Source organism: Staurois parvus, unplaced genomic scaffold (genome assembly GCF_062004578.1).
Source record: "Staurois parvus isolate SC_StPar_1 unplaced genomic scaffold, SC_StPar_1.0 ptg000714l, whole genome shotgun sequence".
In the NCBI taxonomy this organism is placed as follows: domain Eukaryota; kingdom Metazoa; phylum Chordata; class Amphibia; order Anura; family Ranidae; genus Staurois; species Staurois parvus.
This window is the reverse complement of record NW_028318510.1, coordinates 251,254-270,118: the sequence shown is the minus strand read 5'-3', so window position 1 is coordinate 270,118 and position 18,865 is coordinate 251,254. Positions and strand designations below refer to the sequence as shown.

Here is an 18,865-nt window from a genome sequence, read left to right as displayed (position 1 = left end):
ACAAGGAGCAACATTTGGAGTGATAGCTTACTTGGAGGATCCGTGAGGGGGATCCACTAAAGCGCTTTGATCCGCAAGGGTCGAAGTGATGAGGTGAGAGGCTTATCCAGATGGTGGTCGGATTGTCATATTCACATGCACACAAATATCTACACGAGTTCCTGTCAATTTATGGTCACCATCAGCATTTATTGGACTTTGAGAGCACTGTTCTATTTATTGTTATATTGTGGTTTTTTCACTACACGAGAGGCACGTGTGATTTTATATTCACAGAATTATATATATATATATATATATATATATATATATATAAATGTTTTTTTTCCACATGGTTTAGGCTACCTGAATTAACTTTGTAGATATGATGAGTAATGGGCACTAATTAATTTTAATTGGTACCTAAAGGAGTAGCGCTACATTTTCTATTGTATTTATTTATAACAATCACTGGTACTGTATATGATTTAATGTTAGCAGCTTCTCCTGGTGTTTTTTATACAGTTGAAACACTTGGAAGAGCAGGAGGTTCACACCACTACTGTTATATAAAATGAAAAATTTAATTTAGGATCACTAAATTGCGCCAAATGCTACTAAACAAACTTCTCAGTTATATTAAAGTTGTATTAAATTGCTGCCACTTTTATTTCAATATCAACTTTAAAAAAAGTTAAAAAATAAATGTGTTTTTTTTTTACATTTCTCTGTTTATGGATCGCATAAAAAATAAAATCAGTTTTTCATAACAATATTGCCAAAAAAATCCGTTGGTCCTTAAAAAAAAAAAATGCAGGCTTCCAAACTCTCACAACCACCGGTGGCCAGGGTTGTGGAGAAGAGGTGCTTGTCGAGGGTATGTGGCCTAGTATGGTTCTGGGGAGAACTCGCTCACCCCCCCTTTTTCTGACCTGCCAGGCTGCATGCTCGTATAATGGTCTGCTATGGATTTTGGGGTAGAGAGGGGAGAACCCACGTCATATTTTTTTTTTTCAAATTTTCAATTGCTGGCATATAAGCAAAATGCTTATATTCAGCTGTCGGGGGAAACCCGCTGACTGCTGATGTGTCATTGGTTGTTAAGGACATGGTGGCTCCTCAGAAACCAGCAATTCTTTACAAAGAATTTGGATCAGCCGATCAATTTTCAACTGATTTGAATTCCAATTGTTCCCACAATTTGGAAATAAAAGAAATTTAGAATAAATGAAATTAAACAAATTTTTCCTAAAAAAAAAATGCAAAATGCATCAAAAACGCCTAATGCTGCATGCATTTCAGCAGCATCTCCATTGAACTCTTTTGAACCAAAAATGCTCCAATTGTGTTTAAAAAAGACCCTTTCCAAAAATGCTTTACCCTGTTCACTTACGTAATGACTAAGTTATAGCTGAATAAATAGGCCCAAAGCATATATATAAAAATTGCTCTGGTCATAGGGTGTACAGGTGTGAGACCTGAAGTGGTTAAATGAAAACCCTGAACTTTTCCAGTAACAGCTGAGCTTGGCACTACCCTTTCCTATCTTTAAAGCCTCCATATCGTTTTTTACGGGGCCACCCATCATATTAAAGGATATAGTGGGATGGCAACAAGCCTGACTTCTACAGGGAATCTATTGCACGTAATGTCAGCTGCCTGTTTCTTTTGATCTCTTTGTTTTGCCATGTGGGTTTCACTGAAGGTAACCTCTCAAAAATGGGATGAACCAAATAATTTATTTCCTGGCATATACATGGAAACACAGAAGAGTTATGGGGGAAAAAAAACAAATGGTCCCTTGAGTATGGAGTATGAGGGGGGAAGGGGAGATTCTGAGATTGTGGTTGTTTCTTTTTTGGCATATAACTGAGTCACTACTGCTAGAAGTCTTTTCCAAGTATTTACTACTACTTAGGTAAAAACTGGATTTTTTGTTACTCACAGTAAAACTCCTTTCTCTCAGTTTATTGATGGACACAACTATTCCAGTCTTAACCATAGGGTTATAGCGCCACCTTCAGGCAGAAACCAGCAGGCTAGCTGGTAAGTGTGCTGGGAAATTTATGTTTGTTTCTGATGTGCATTGCCCTTCCATGTGCACCTTACTGCAAAGGCTAAGTTATAATTTTGAGTGGTTGTCATCTTTTTTGTTTAGCTTGTTTGCTGGATGTGGCATGGGGACACACTGGATGCCTTCAGTTGCTGTTGTGCCCTTGCTATGCATCCAGTGTGCCCCGTGCCTTTTAGAGTGGGGTCCATCCAGACAAAACGTCCCTTAATTTATCTACTACTATATATGATCCAACTTGGAGACTCCCAAAAATATACAGTTAGGACCACAATATACAGAGAAGCCTTGGCATAGGCACTGTGACTTCCACATATATTTGAAAATGTGTGCAACTAAACCCTTTGTTTTTAAAGTAATTTGTTAGACAGGGTCAGTTTGTTGTTTTTTTTACATTTTTTTTTTATTGCAGGCTAGCTAGTAAGTGTGCTCAGAAATTTTTGTTTGTTCGTGATGTGCTATTATGGCAATCTCCTGTTATCTCAGCAATGCCATGACAGGAGCCTGCATCCTTGGTAAACACCCAGAGAGCGGAGGCCAGATCAAAGGGGAGCACCAAAAATAGATAATGGTCATCCTTGGCCACAAAGCGCAGGAAGTGCTGGTGCCCGGCACACATGGGAATGCAGGGAAAAGCATTTATTCAATGGATCCGCAAACCAACGAAGGGCCCCCCTTCACCCTGGAAGTGGATGGGGGCAAGCTGCATGCCGAGGAGGGTTATGGGACTTGTAAGGCCATGAGCACGTTGTGCCACCCACGGAAGCTTGGTGGATAAGACAGCCGCCTGTGTAACAGAAAGAGGGTCCCCGAGTGCAGAGTGACTCCTTTCCAGGATTGCAAGAGAAAGGTACTCCTCCCTCCCATAAGTGTCTAGATGATGTTGTCCAGGCTGGCACCAAAGAACAGCTCACCATGGGAGGGCAAATCAGCCAGGGCTTACTTAGATGTCTGGTCTGCAGAACCACACTCAAGGTAGAACTCGCCAGAGCACCACAGTCAAGACAGGGAATGTGGAAAGCATTGTGGCTGCATCCAAGGACGCCACATGCACTTGAGTTCCTGTACCAGTTGGCCCACAAGTTCCAAATGGACCAGAGTCACCTGCTCATTACCCTAATCTTGGCATAAGAGCTTATCCCACTCAGTGAGTGTCTAAGAGATAAGGCACGTAGCCAAAATCGGGCAAAAGTGCCAAGCCAGTGACCATAAACATAAAGCAGTTGACTGACTTCACCTTCCTTTTATGCAGAATCCTCAAAAAGAAAAGGTCCATTTCAGCAGAATGGCCTTTCCATAGGGAAAACGTACCAAAAAATGTTTTGTCCGCTGCAGGCGTTCCCAAGCCTTGTAAATAAATACATCAAGTAGGCAGGGTAAAGAAAAGACCCAAGTGGAAAGTTACGGCTCATAAGAAGACTGCCAGCTCCTCATCAGATCCAGAGATATCCCCAACTTGTTGGGTGTCATACACAGGTGAAAATAGATTGGATACCAGTGCCTATCTTTGCACCGCAACAGCTGCAAGAGGTTTCAGGGGCTGCATTGACTGAGTTTGCAGAAAAGGCAGAACCTGCAATAACACAGATCTCACTCTAGCCACCAGACACCAGACCCAAGAGGAAACAAACCAGCCTCACCCCACCCCCTCCAGGAACTAACAGCAGGCTCAGAAAGACCACAAGGGAAAGTGATGGCATATGAGGACGAATGCCCCAAGACAAGATGGTGAGCACCACAGCCCGCCCAGTAGGCTGAAAATATGTGGGGAGTGGAGGTGCAGAAAGAAGCTTGCACACAGCAACTCAGGCCTGATGGAGAGGAGGAGACACCATAGGGCTGGCAACACAAGGGAGTATCCACAGCACGCCACTGTGCCCGAGTGAAAGCGGGAGGGGGGGCATCTACTTACCAATCCAGCCAAGGGAGCTGGCAACACTCCCGAGACAGAACCATCTCTCAACAAGGTGGGCGAGGGCTTGGGCCAAGGAAACACTTTGATATGGACATCAGGTGCCCGATCATATTTTTTTCTGTCAAGTGTCCTATTCCTGAAGGTGGCGCTTTAACCCTATGGCAGTTTTCTACTGAAAGTTTGAGGTTATGCACTGTGTTCTCGATCTCATCTTGTTTTTTTTTAATATAGCCTTACTGAATTCATTGATATGTACAGGTCTGTCTACATGTGTGGCTACATTCACGGTTTCAAACGATATCCTATGACAGTGAGGTCCAAGGTCATGCTAAGAATAAGCCATACAATATTAAACCATCATTTCTTCTGCAATGCACACATTGTCAACATGTTTGTTTATTAGATTTACATTGCGTAAAGTCCAGGATGCAGTTGAAGACAGGAAAAAAACAGATTCAATTTTGTAGTCATTGTGGATAGAACTTACGCATGCATCTGCTCTTCACACTCACATACTGATTCATATTGCTCAGGCAAAATCTGCCAAATGAGGGTCTCAGAGGGTCCTTCCAACCAGTATGTGCCTCAGTACTATTCCGACTATCAGACTGTGCATTTGGCAACCTTTGACTTTCATTTCCAGAGACAGAGCTACTGGCATGATACTTTATACATCAAAATCAAGAAAAAGAACAGAAATAAACCCCACGGGGAAGTCAATACCTGGCTTGGAGTTGAACCATGATGCAATGTATTATTCAATTAGTATAATAAATCAAAAACAAGATAGGCAACACATGCCCAGCTAATATTCCAATAATTATCTTAAATATTCCAAGAGTGATAGTCACCTGCACGTTGACCCTCTCTATGACGCATGACAGCACATGGAGAACCTGCATTTTTGTGTCACATTCTGTAACTTGCTGAAGTAGTTGGAAAAGTAGTTGAAACAATGAATCCAAATACTGAAAATAAGAAAAAAAAAATGATGTTATTACATAATTCAGGAAAGCTAGGCATGTAAGTTACATTTAAAGAAGCATTCTAGATTGCATCGTATTGTTTTAAAACAACCCAAAAGTGGCAAAACAACCTTATTGTTACATTCAGCTCAGCTGTAACTGATGTTAAAGGCAGGTAAAGCATGTCTAAAAACACACTACATCTAAAATGTCACGCAAAGAGTAGAGCATCCTACTGTTAATATTTGTAGCTTTAGAGCTGTCCCAGCTTTAGCTTAGTTTTGCCCTCAAATATTTCGAACCATGGAGTGTTTTGACGCTAAAGGACACTTTCGGCTAGCATATCAACTACTACTCTATAAAAGAACACATCAATTCAGAGGCAAAGGTGATGTAACTGCTATCCAGCAAACTTGATCCATAATGTGTCCAACACAGGGTACACCACCCACCAGCAATATGAACATTGTCATCGCTCGGAAGGTTGATTATGTAGGATGAATAATCTGACCTCCTTTAAGACACATTATAAGTAGACCCAGGGCAAGGATGCTAAGCACACAAATATTTTTTCTTTCTTTGAAACAAGAGAGACAGATAGGGACCATCTTCAGTTCTCTTAGAAATCAGTGATATCTCTGCAATAAAAGATGACTTGTCTCTATGGCCACTAGGCAAAGAGGATGTCTGTGAAGGATTGAATTAAACTAGTACATGTCCTACTTAAATTTCTCCTCTTGCTGACATCCATGTCTAACCTGAAGCAGTGGGGATAGTGGATCTATTACATGCAGAGTGATGACCTCCCTCATCTTATCATGCTCCCGTTCTGACTGTTTTGTTACTTCCACAAACAGCAACCGCACAAAAATGGAATGTCAGTCATTTCACAATATATTAAAAAACATATCAGTTTCTAGTATGTTGTATTTACAAAATGTCAACATATCTACTACAAAATAATTAACTTATCCACAAATAAAATAAAATAAAATAAAAAAAACAACTTACCGGTAGAAATTGTTCAGTTCTGAATTCAAAATCATCAACTGGTAAGCAAACACATTAAGGACTATTTTACAAATTCTTTAATCTTGAGCCCTCATGCACACTGACAATTATTTTAACTCCCCTAGAAGCCAGAAGTGTTTTGGCCAACAAAAAAAAAAAACGCATGATACTTGTAAAAGTGTGTACCGCGTTTACCCGCATCAAGCATTTGGGTGTTAATTAATTTAATTAGCCAGAATAAATAATTATTTATTCTGGCTAATTAAATTAATTAACACCCAAATGCTTGATGCGGGTAAACGCGGTACACACTTTTACAAGTATAATTTATTCTGACCACTGCAATAAATGAACACTCAAGTGCTAAACGCACCTAGCATTTAAGTGTTTTTCAGCCAAAACACTGCTGATATAGAATGCCCTGGCAGTGGGTATAGCTGATCATTTTCCCAATAATGGCTTATCATGCTTTGTTCTGTCTAGCTGTCTGGAGGCAGCCATCTTGGTAGAGGCAGGACTTGGATATGTCATGACAAAGCCTCCAAGGCTAACAGCGAGCAGGACAGTATTGACATCATCACAAAATCTCTTGAAACTAGTAGTCACAGGCAGCAGTGCTTTAAATTTCACATTGCAAACATACAGCTTTGAGACTGTTGACAGAGGAGTGCTTACGGATACTTACATTTGAAAAAGTTTTCTGCTGTTTTTCAGAAGGAATTCCAGACAAAGGGCACCATTTCTAATTGATACCTATATCATAGTAAATCTTTACTTTTTAAACTGTTGGGAAACTAAACGGATATGTTCCTAGCCTTACTGTCCATATGTGCATGAATTCAGATGTTGATTATTTAGCATAAGGAAGGGGAACTGTCCAAATCTGGAGTTTAAACTTGCATGAAGATAAATTAAGCAAGCGGTTTAAACACTTTTTTTTTTGTTTACAAATCTGTTTTCTTCACTCAGTGTTAGATTAAAATAATTAACAGAAAGTTTTTGTCATTTGTAATATAAAATGGAACTGGATGACACAGTGGTGTCTTAATTTATCATTTTTTTCTTGCACGAGCCTGGAAAGCCCCATGATCAGGGGTGCAATGTAAGGCTTCTGCAGACAAGCCCTATACCTTTCAGTTCATACCTCTATACAGGCTGTCTGTCTGAAATTTTCAGGGTGTGTGAATCATCCACAAGGGCACTCATCAGCACCCTTGCAGGTCATTCAGAACTACAAGCTGTCAAAAACAGTTTGGCTGGCATTACAGGTTCCTGTGAATGAATGATGCAGTTGTGTGGGTGGAGCCTAATCCCTTAACACTGGTGCCTCCTGGCCCTTTAAAAAGTTTCTGATGCCAGGAGGTGGGGCGGGGTTTATGATCATGTGACCACCGTGATTACCTGTCACAGCAGTCACATGATCAGAAAGCTCCCAATTGCAAGCAGCGATTGGGAGCTCTCAGCTAGGCACTGCTAGCTGTGCCAGGAGTTGCATGCTCCTGGTACAGTTCTGTTTTTCTCTGGATATGCACTTATGCAGTCTCCCTGTGTCAAGGCCCACCAGCCAAGAGGCCACATATATGTGGATTCAATGCAGATGGCCTTTCTCAGTGTCATAAGAACTGATGTAACAACTAAAACTGGGTCATCCCAAAAACATCCATGGCACTGAGTACTTATTTAGTCAGGGTTGTGCCCAGTTGAAAAGTTCTAGGTATGCACCCCTTCTCACCCTCCCATACTTGAAATGGGATCTAGACCATCCTTTTTTAATCTATACTGCATAATAAAGAATGCATACAAGTATGTAAAATGTATACATCTTCAAAAGGGAAAGCAAAACTCAAGGGTCAGTGAAGCAGAAACAGCAATTACAGCAAATTCTCACAGTTGCAGTTGTAAAGAAATAGAACAGCATAGTGGGAGATTTAGTACCTCAGAGTCTACCCATACCAGATATATCCATTTATTTCATGGACTGCCACCTAAAATTTCAAAACTGGTGAAATTATTATTCTGGTCCTCGACAAACTTGGGTGCAAACAGTTGTAATTATAGTAAAGAACCTAAAATTAGTAAGTTGAATAAGTATAAATAATGACTTTTTTTGCCAGTCATCACAGTGGAAACTAAAGTCCTGAAAATGTGGTCATCCAACGTCCATCAATTATTTCTATTTTCAGATGCGTAACTCATTCATAAGGCCAGAGTACTGTGGCTACTCAGCAGGTGTGGATTGTATTTTAATTAGAATGGCATTTCAAAATGGACCAAAAAATTTCTGGTCCCAGATATATGCAAAGGATATTAAGCTTCAAGGTGGTTGCTGTCTCAATACGAACCTGCAAGACAAGAAATAAGGCACAATAATTATCTGTCATTGCCAGCTCCTATGCAAAAATGTAAGTAATGTCAATGAAGCACATAGAATTAAAATTTGTAGACAAAGCTGAAATCAAGTAATTAGGAAATACTTTTCTTATACAGTACCTATTAAGGAAGATCTCTAATTAATCTGCTCCCTTTATAACGTTTTCTTTCCCTGGCTGGTTTGAGATAAGGGCTTAGATTTGGTTTTGGTTCATGAAAACGAATGCGCTGAAAACATGAAATTGTTGAGCAGCCCCTCTTTGTGATTATAATGATAAAGCTTACTGAACTCCTGGAGAATGTCTTTAAGAACCAAGACTGCCTACAAATGGCTTTGAAAAGCAAGAGTTTCTCCAAGCTTTGATTATAACTTTAAATTATTGCATTGTTTTGCCATTTCTATATGGAGAAGTGTAAAGCACCATTAGTACTGAACATATATCCCTGTTAGCAGTGAGCAAGGAGTGTAGCAGATTCTAACACTCTGATGACTCAAGCAAGGTGGGCAGAGAGGTTATCTCGTGGTTTTTGGGGATGTATCTGCCCATCTATGGCCAACTTTAGGCTTCTGACACTGGATTTGTTTTATTAGGTGGAAAACAAGGACAAACACTTATCTGGTGAATACACTTCTACCTCCATTTTGATGCCTGCTCTTCAGTTATGGAATTTAATTTTTTTCTAGTCAACTGGCATAGCAAAACAAGAAATACCAACATTGGATATACCCAGACAAGAAATACATTCAGCAGACCATAACTTCCAAGATCATTCTATGACTTTTGAAGAAAGAAAAGACTGAATATATTTTTACAGATGAAAATGACAAAAAGTGCCAGGAGCACATCTGTGAGTGTACAAGAATACAAAGTGTGCTGAAATAGCTGAATTATCAATGCTTGGCTGAATAATCAAGCCTCACCTGTTTTTCTTCATGAGGCATGCTGCCTTGCACATGTTACTTGAAGTACTAGACTTACAAAGCTGCACTTTGGGACTTTGGTAGAAGAGCTGGTAGGTAAGCAATTTAAACACAAAAACTGCAATATATTGAAGCCTACTAATTCTTAGATGTCGTTGGTGCATTAGTTTTCCTTTTTAGAACCTTTTTCCTTCATTTATGCCTGGTGATCCAGTACGTCTGCTATTTTTAAACTTTAACAGATTTATGCAGGCCATAGATGGGGAGAAAAACGGCAGATTTTCGGCCGATTAACGAACTATCGGTCGGTCTAAAAAACTTACCTGACCACCAATTATTACGAAAATCAGCCGATTAATGAGTAACCTATAACGGGAAACGATGTCATTTTGTGGCCTTTGTGATCCTTTTTCGGAAAACGATCGTTCGTTTTTGACCATCAATGAGGATAAAGTCGGGCGTTTTTCGAAAATTTTCCAACATCACCGATAATCTGAAAGTCCAAAATACACGAAAAACGGCCGACAAAATCGTCCACTAACGATAAGATAATCGGCCGGTTTTATTTTCGGACGAAAAATCGGCCGTTTTTCTCCCCATCTATGGCCTGCATAAGTTGAAGTTCAAAAGTGGCAATTAAAGTGTTAAGACAAACCATTTACCACTGACAAGGGTGTTGTGTTTTAGCAGGTGTTAAACCACATAGGCATGCTCTCCCTAGACTAATGCAGGCCATAGATGGGTCGAAAACCGGCCGTTTAAAAAAAAATAAAAAAAAAAAATCGGTTGTTCAATAGGCCGACGTTACCACCAATGGTAAAAAAAAAAACGGCCAATTTTTGTCCCGTCTACGGCCGGCATTTAATTTCTTCTGTCCCTTGCAGAGAGCTCTGCTATTATATTTGACATGAAAAAGTATTGCGGTTGCAACAATGTATCCATTTGTATCCATTTCGGATACAGATGTTTTTATTCGGATATAAATAGATACATTGTTGCAACCGCAATACTTTTCATATAAAATATAATATCGGACTGCAATTCTTCTTCTTTTTCTTCTTCTTCTTCTTGCAGGTCACGACTAATGCACAGATTTTTTATCGGTAAAACGATTGGCCGATTTGCCCATCATTGCCAGAAAAATCGGCCAATTTTTTTCCAACTTTACCGATAAAAAAAATGTGCCATAACCCCGAAAACGGCCGACCAATTAACCCACTAACGGTGCGAAAATCAGCCGATTTTTTTTTTCGGACGATTTTCAACCGTCTATGGCCTGCATTAGTGGCTTGAGCATCTCTGGCAAATACCAACTAAAACAAGTTATCAAGATTATGTTGTAAAATGTGACCTAATAGAAAACTGGGATCAATCATACCAAACCAGCAAATTTTACTTTTACTTATTACAGGTACTGATATAGCGCCGTCAATTTATGCAGTGCTATACATATATATTGTATATTCACATCAGTCCCTAACCCTCAAGGGGTGTACAATCTAAGGTCCTTAACTCACATTCATACATACACATACTAGGGCCAATTCAGACAGGATCCACTTAACCTATCAGCATGTCTTTGCAGGGTGGGAGAAAACCTGAGCACCCAGAGGAAACCCAAGCAAGCACAGGAAGAACATGCAAACTCCAGGCAGGTACTGTTGCGGTTGGGATTTTAAACAATGACCTTAGTGCTGCTAGGCAGAAATACTAACCACTTAGCCACTGTGTTGTCCTTTTACAAATAATAAGTACTTTAGTGATCTTTAGAAAATCCAATAACAAATAAAACCAATAATCAGCTTATATGTGGGTGAAGTGCATCAAAGGAGGAGTTCCCAAATGGGAATAGTCTGGTGTGCAGTTTTTTGGGTTTTTTTTCCTGTGTGACGAATCCACTTGTTGATACTGTATCTAATATCTTTTGCAGGCAAATATTGCATGCTTCTCACAGGGTTTCTAGATGTGAATGCAGGCTTCAGTCACATAACGGAGCTGTGCAATCTCCCACTCTAAAAAATAAAGGGAGGTGCTTGAAAACAGGGCACTCTTGGCTTGTTTCAGGGAAATCTAGAAACTGAAAGCTCTGTGGTTAAGTAATAATGACAGCAAGCAGTAAAGAAAGTCAGATAAAAATTACAGCAACTCTAAAGCTAGGTTGTGTCCAATCATTAAATCTGCAAAATGTTATTGTTTGACTAGAAACTACTTCTGACATGTTGTCTATCACTTCCTATGAGCACAAGAGTAAAGCTTTACTGCTACAGGAGAACCCCCTGTCACTACCAATTAAAAGGAACAAAAGTATAAACGTATGTAATCTATGACATTATACAATCTCGATGCACAATACAATCTACAATCTCCACAGTGAACAACTTGTAGAGTGCCCCTTTCTTCAGTCTTCAGTCATTTTATTTCTAATAAAGCTAAGGTTGCACAGAATTCCCTCATCACAAATATTATAGAAAATGTTACCAAGTAGCGAGGGTAAAATGCACACTCTCAGGTTTAATTTGAAGGTATCTACATCCAAGTTGGAGGAAGAATTTAGGAATTACAGCTCTTAAAAGTAGCCACCCCCCTTTTTCAAGGGACCAAAAGTAATTGCACAATTGAATATATTCAGAAATATCCTTTACTGGCAAATGGCTGCCTGAAGTCTGGAGCCCATGGACATTACCAAAGACTGGGTTTCCTCCTGTTGCTTTGCCAGGCTCTAACTGCAGCTGTCTTCAGTTGTTCTTTGTTTGTGGGTCTTTCTGCCTTTAGTCTTGCCTTCAGCAAGTGAAATGCATGCTCAATTGGGTTGAGATTGGGTGATTGACTCGGCCATTACAGAATATTCCACTTCTTTTCCTTCAAAATCTCCTGGATTGCTTTTGCAGTGTGTTTTGGATCATTGTCCATCTGTACTGTGAAGCACCGTCCAATCAACTTTGCTGCATTTGGCTGAATCTGAGATGACAATATATCTCTAAACACTGCAGAATTCATCTGGCTGCTTCTGTCACATCATCAATAAACACCAATAACCAATTGCCACTGGAAGCCATGCATCCCCATGCATTCATACTGCCTCCACCATGTTTTACAGATGACGTTTTGCGCTTTGGATCATGAGCTGTTCCAAGCCTTCTCCACACTTTTTTCTTCCTGTCATTCTGGTACAGATTAATCTTAGTTTCATCCATCCAAAGAATGCTTTTCCAGAACTGGTCTGGCTTTTTTAAATGTTTTTTGGCAAAGTCTAATCTGGCTTTTCTATTCTTCAGGCTTTTGAATGGTTTACACCTTGTGGTAAACCCTCTGCTCTAGTGAAGTCTTCTCTTGATTGTAGACTGTGACAATGATACGCCCACCTCCTGGAGAGAGTCCTTCACTTTTCTGGATGTTGTGAATGGGTTTTCTTTACCATAGAGAGGATCCTGCGATCATCCACCACTGTTGTCTTCCGTGGACGTCCATGCCTTTTTATGTTGCTGAGCTCAGCAGTGCGTTCTTCTTTACTCAAAATGTACCAAACTGTTGATTTGGCCACTTCTAAATCTTGCTGCTATCTCTCTGATGGATTTGTTTCATTTTTAAAGTCTTACAATGGCCTGTTTCACATGCATGGGCATCTCCTTTGAACACATGATGTAGGTTTACAGAAATAGCTTCCAAATGCAAATACCACACTTAGAATCAACTCCAGACCTTTTACCTGCTAAATTGATGAAGAAAAAATGAAGGAGTGGCCGGCACCTGGCCATGAAACAGCTTTTGATTCAACTGTCCAATTATTTTTAGTCTCTTGAAAAAGGGGAGGTGGCTACTCTTAACAGCTGTAATTCCTAAACCCCTTCCTCCAATTTAGATATACATACCCTCAAATTAAACCTGAGCGTGTGCACTTTCAGCCCATATCCATTATTTAACTATAGCTTGAATATATTTTGGTAAATACCTGAAAAAAACTAAAATTGTGCCTGTGTCCAAATATATATGGACCTGTGTGTGTACGCACGCACGCACGCACACACGCACGCACACACAATCTCACAGAAGTGAGTACACCTCTCACATTTTTGTGACTCTTATCAGATCTTCTCATGTGACAACACTGAATAAATAACACTTTGCTACAATGGAAAGTAGTGAGTGTACAGCTTGTATAACAGTTTAAATTTGCTGTCCCCTCGAAATAACTCAACAGCCATTAATGTCTAAACCACTGGCAGCAAAAGTGAGTACACCCCTAAGTGAAAATGTCCAAATTGGGCCCAAAGTGTCAATATTTTGTGTGGTCACCATTATTTTCCAGCACTGCCTTAACCCTCTTGGGCATGGAGTTCACCAGAGCTTCACAGGTTGCCACTGGAGTCCCCTTCCACTCCTCCATGATGACATCACAGAGCTGATGGATGTTAGACCTTGCGCTCCTCCACCTTCCGTTTGAGGATGACCCACAGATGTTCAATAGGGTTTAGGTCTAGAGACATGCTTGGCCAGTCCATCACCTTTACCCTCAGCTTCTTTAGCAAGGCAGTGATCATCTTGGAGGTGTGTTTGGGGTTGTAATGTCGGAATACTGCCCTGCAGCCCAGTCTCCGAAGGGAGGGGATCATGCTCTGTTTCAGTATGTCACTGTACATGTTGGCATTTATGGTTCCCTCAATGAACTGTAGCTCCCCAGTGCTGGCAGCACTCATGCAGCCCCAGACCATGACACTCCCACCACCATGCTTGTGTGTAGGCAAGACACACTTGTCTTTGTACTCCTCACCTGGTTGCCACCACACACGCTTGACACCATTTGAACCAAATAAGTTTATCTTGGTCTCATCAGACCACAAGACATGGATCCAGTAATCCATGTCCTTAGTCTGCTTGTCTTCAACAAACTGATTGCAGGCTTTCTTGTGCATCATCTTTAGAAGAGGCTTCCTTCTGGGATGACAGCCATGCAGACCAAATTGGTGCATCAAATATATGCAGTGTGCGGCATATGGTCTGAGCACTGACAGGCTGACCCACCACCTTTTCAACCTCTGCAGTATTGCTGGAAGCATTCATACGTCTATTTCCCAAAGACATTCTCTGTTTATGACGCTGAGCATGTGCACTCAACTTTTTTGGTCGACCATGGCGAGGCCTGTTCTATTAAGCCACTGTATGGTCTTGGCCATCGTGCTGCAGCTCTGTCAGGAACCATCGCGACGCATGGGTCTACACATGCGTAGGTGTCTGCCGAGACATATAGGTGGCAGGGCACTAGGACCCAGGCGCACCCGTCGTCTGGACAGTACTAGGCAGGCACTGGGACCCAGGCTACGCCTGTCAGGTGCAGAGCGGGCTATTTAAACTAGCCCTGCACAGACACTTGTTGCCGAATGGTCTTTGTATCCTGTTACCTGTGTGTGAGTACTTCTGATCTGGATTGTTTTGACCTTGTTGCCTTCTCCCGTCCTGACCCCTTGGCTTGCCTGACTCTGCTCCTGGATGTTCCCGTTTAGATCTGACCTCCTGGTATTGACCCTGCGTGTGACCCGACTATCCTTTGCCTACCGTTTTGTTCCTTACCGATCCGCTAGTTACCGACCCGGCCTGCATGACTCTGATTTAGCTCATGCATCCACCCACCCCGCAGGGATCACTAGGCTCCCTTACATCAGACTCCTAGCTCTTTGGAGCCCCTGTCAGACTCCTCTACCCCTGTTGGAGATACCTGGTAGTTGCGACCTGGTACCGGAGCGCTCCAAGTCCATCCCCACCATCAGGGGCCCTGGTGAACAAGTGCTCCGGTGCTTAGACTCCGCACTCTGGGGAGGCTCTACCGGGGGACTGATAGAGGTGCTGTCAGGCGGTCCGTTACAGCTACATGTCTTAACAAAATAAACAAAATCCCAATACGAGTAAATTAGTTTACTTGAAAGGTTTAGCGTTTACAAATGACGGTATAGAAACTGGAATTTTTTATTTTTACTAGTAATGGCAGCGATCAGCGATTTATAGCGGGACTATGGGGGGCATTCTGACACTAGGGGGAACTGACTTAATGTCGCTGACATCCCCAGTGACACCAATACAGTGAGATCAGTGCTAAAAAAAAAAGCACCGACACTGTACAGGGCAGGAAGGGGCTAACTTGAGGGGCGATCAAAGGGTTAACTGTGTGCTGTTTTACTTGTGTCTGTGCTTCACTATAATCACACAGCCATCCAAAGCAGTGTGCACGAGCTGACAGGGAGAACTGTATTGTTTACATAAGTTCTCCTCCCCGTCGGAGATGCTCAGCAATCACCGGGTGTCGGCAAGTAATCACTAGCCTGGACCCAGTGATTGACAGCCGTGGCCCTGAATGGCATCGTGCCCCTATCCAGAAATGAAAAATTAAGTATATATACACGTGATTTTGTGCACCCGTGCCACCCTGTAGCAGTATATAAGCTCTAGGGCGGTTGGGAATCGGTTAAACAAAACAAATTACAGAATAAAATGGGCAATTTTTATGTGCAGTAATACTAACACTGCTGAAATAAAGAAAAAGAGCGTTTTGTTATGTTTATTTTAAGGATTGAGATGAAAAAAAATCATTGTTACAATACAATATTTACGAAAAGAAAGCCTTGTTTGTCCATAAAAAAAAATATGTATTACGTAAGTAATGCACCTCGGTATGTGGAAGTGTTCCTTTTAATTCCTTTTTAGCTTTGTCTCCTTTGAGCTAGCGCTTCCCATCAATGGAACGCTCTTCAATGCAGGGGAGTGTCCCTCCCAGTCCTATTTATAACGAGTGATGTGTCGCACTGACCACACACGATAACGTCTTTTGATGACGTCATACGGCACGGCTCCACCCTATGCGTTTCGTCATCAAAGAAGTAGTTAGACTACATGGGGTTCCTGAAGATGTGGTATCCGACCGTGGGGTGCAATTCACCTCAAGATTCTGGAGAGCCCTGTGCAAAGCTCTGGACATTAAGCTTTCGCTTTCCTCCGCCTTCCATCCTCAGACGAACGGGCAGACAGAGAGAACCAATCAGACGCTGGAACAATACCTGAGGTGTTATACATCTTTTGTACAGGACGACTGGCTGACACTCTTACCCATGGTGGAATTTGCATTCAATAACGCGAATCACTCGGCTACAGGGCAGTCTCCGTTTTTTTCAAAATACGGGTTCCATCCCACATTCATGCCTGACCTGTTGGCAGAAAGTACGGTGCCAGCCACTCAAAGCATGTTGGAGTTCTTCTTGGACAACAGCAAACGGCTACAAGAAGCTATGACGAAAGCCCAGGAAGACAACAAGGAAGCATTCGATAAGAAACGAAGGGGAGACTTAATTTTGCAGCCCGGAGACAAGGTCTGGTTGGCAACAACTAACCTGAAACTACAGTGTCCATCCAAGAAATTAGGACCAAAATTCTTAGGCCCCTTCCCGGTGATACGCATGATTAACGAGGTTGCTTATGAGCTGATCCTTCCTGAAACCTTTAAGATCCATCCTGTGTTTCATGTCTCCTTGTTGAAACCAGTAGCCACAGACCCATTTCCAGATCGAGAAGCCAGACCCCAGAGGCTATTACAGTAGGGGATCAGGAAGAGTTTGAGGTGGAAGCAATCCTGAACTGTCGTAGAAGGGGGGGCCAGACCCAAGTCCTGATTAAGTGGAAAGGTTATGGTCCTGAGGAAAATTCTTGGGAACCTGTTCAAAATGTTCATGCTCCTAGACTTATGCGGGAGTTCGTGCGTGGTCACCCGCAGTGGAGAGATCAATTGGGCACCCAGAGGGTACCCATAGGGGGGGCAATGTCAGGAACCATCGCGACGAATGGGTCTACACATGCGTAGGTGTCTGCCGAGACATATAGGAGGCAGGGCACTAGGACCCAGGCGCACCCGTCGTCTGGACAGTACTAGGCAGGCACTGGGACCCAGGCTACGCCTGTCAGGTGCAGAGCGGGCTATTTAAACTAGCCCTGCACAGACACTTGTTGCCGAATGGTCTTTGTATCCTGTTACCTGTGTGTGAGTACTTCTGATCTGGATTGTTTTGACCTTGTTGCCTTCTCCCGTCCTGACCCCTTGGCTTGCCTGACTCTGCTCCTGGATGTTCCCGTTTAGATCTGACCTCCTGGTATTGACCCTGCGTGTGACCCGACTATCCTTTGCCTACCGTTTTGTACCTTATCGATCCGCTAGTTACCGACCCGGCCTGCATGACTCTGATTTAGCTCATCCATCCACCCACCCCGCAGGGATCACTAGGCTCCCTTACATCAGACTCCTAGCTCTTTGGAGCCCCTGTCAGACTCCTCTACCCCTGTTGGAGATACCTGGTAGTTGCGACCTGGTACCGGAGCGCTCCAAGTCCATCCCCACCATCAGGGGCCCTGGTGAACAAGTGCTCCGGTGCTTAGACTCCGCACTCTGGGAGGCTCTACCGGAGGACTGATAGAGGTGCTGTCAGGCGGTCCGTTACAAGCTCAGTTTCAGGATCTTGGAAATCTTCTTATAGCCTAGGCCATCTTTTTGTAGAGCACCTGCTCCCCATTCACACCTGAGACATTGTAAAACTAAAGAGTCACATGACACCGGGGAGGGAAAATGACTAATTGGGCCCAATTTGGACATTTTTACTTAGGGGTGTACTCACTTTTGTTGCCAGCGGTTTAGACATTAATGGCTGTGTGTTGAGTTATTTTGAGGGGACAGAAAATGTACACTGTTATACAAGCTGTACACTCACTACTTTACATTGTAGCAAAGTGTCATTTCTTCAGTGTTGTCACATGAAAAGATAGAATAAAATATTTACAAAAATATGAGGGGTGTACTCACTTCTGTGAGATACTGTATGTATATGTAATCATTCCCCATAACTTAGTCCAGCTACTTAGCACAGACACGTAATTAATCATCCATCTCAGGTACAGCTGGCCATAAAATCCTCCCCTCTGAGACAATGGATTTGATTTATTAAAACTGGAGAGTACAAAATCTTGTGCAGCTGTGCATGGTAGCCTATCAGCTTCTAACTTCAATAAAATGGTTCTAAAGGCTCTAGGTTTTTACCCTAGTGCATTCTATGCATTAGGTAAAAAAGGTAAAATACCTTCTGGGTGCAGCTCCCCCCCTTATACTTACCTGAGTCCCATCTTGATCCAACGATGGCTCTCCCGGGTCTCTCTCTCCTCACTGGCTCACAAAGCAGCGAAAGCCATTAGCACCTGCTGATGTCAGTCACAGCCAGTGAACCAATGAGGAGAAACAAGGGGGTGGGGCTGAGCCACGCTCCGTGTGTGGACACACAGAGTGGGGCTTGGGAGCGAGCCTGCTCGTGTGCCCTCATAGCAAGAGGCTTGCTATTGGGAGCATTTGGCAAAGGGGAGGAGCCAGGACGGCTGATGGGGGGGAGCAAAAAGAAGAGTATCTGGGCTGCTCTGTGCAAAAACATTGCACAGAGCAGGTAAATATAACATGTTTGTTTTTTTTGTTTGTTTGATATTGTGTTAATCTTACCTTTAGAATCACTTTAAGCTTTGACAAAAAAACAGGAAGCTGATTGGTTTCTATGCAAAGCTGCATTAGATTTTGCATGCTGTAGTTTTATTAAATCTCAACTATTGTCTTCAGACAGCAG

General features: G+C 42.2%; 1 protein-coding gene across 1 annotated transcript in view; it reads right to left on the bottom strand.

Moving 5' to 3' along the window:
• The window catches only part of IPO11 (importin 11), a 661,807-nt gene that overhangs the window by 392,259 nt on the left and 250,683 nt on the right, over positions 1–18,865 (bottom strand). Inside the window, exons 17-19 of the mRNA XM_089653447.1 lie at positions 8,250–8,283; positions 5,942–5,982; positions 4,817–4,933 (exon numbers count right to left, since the gene is read on the bottom strand). Coding sequence (XP_089509573.1) covers positions 4,817–4,933; positions 5,942–5,982; positions 8,250–8,283 — 192 coding nt within the window. The remainder of the gene's footprint in view (positions 1–4,816; positions 4,934–5,941; positions 5,983–8,249; positions 8,284–18,865) is intronic.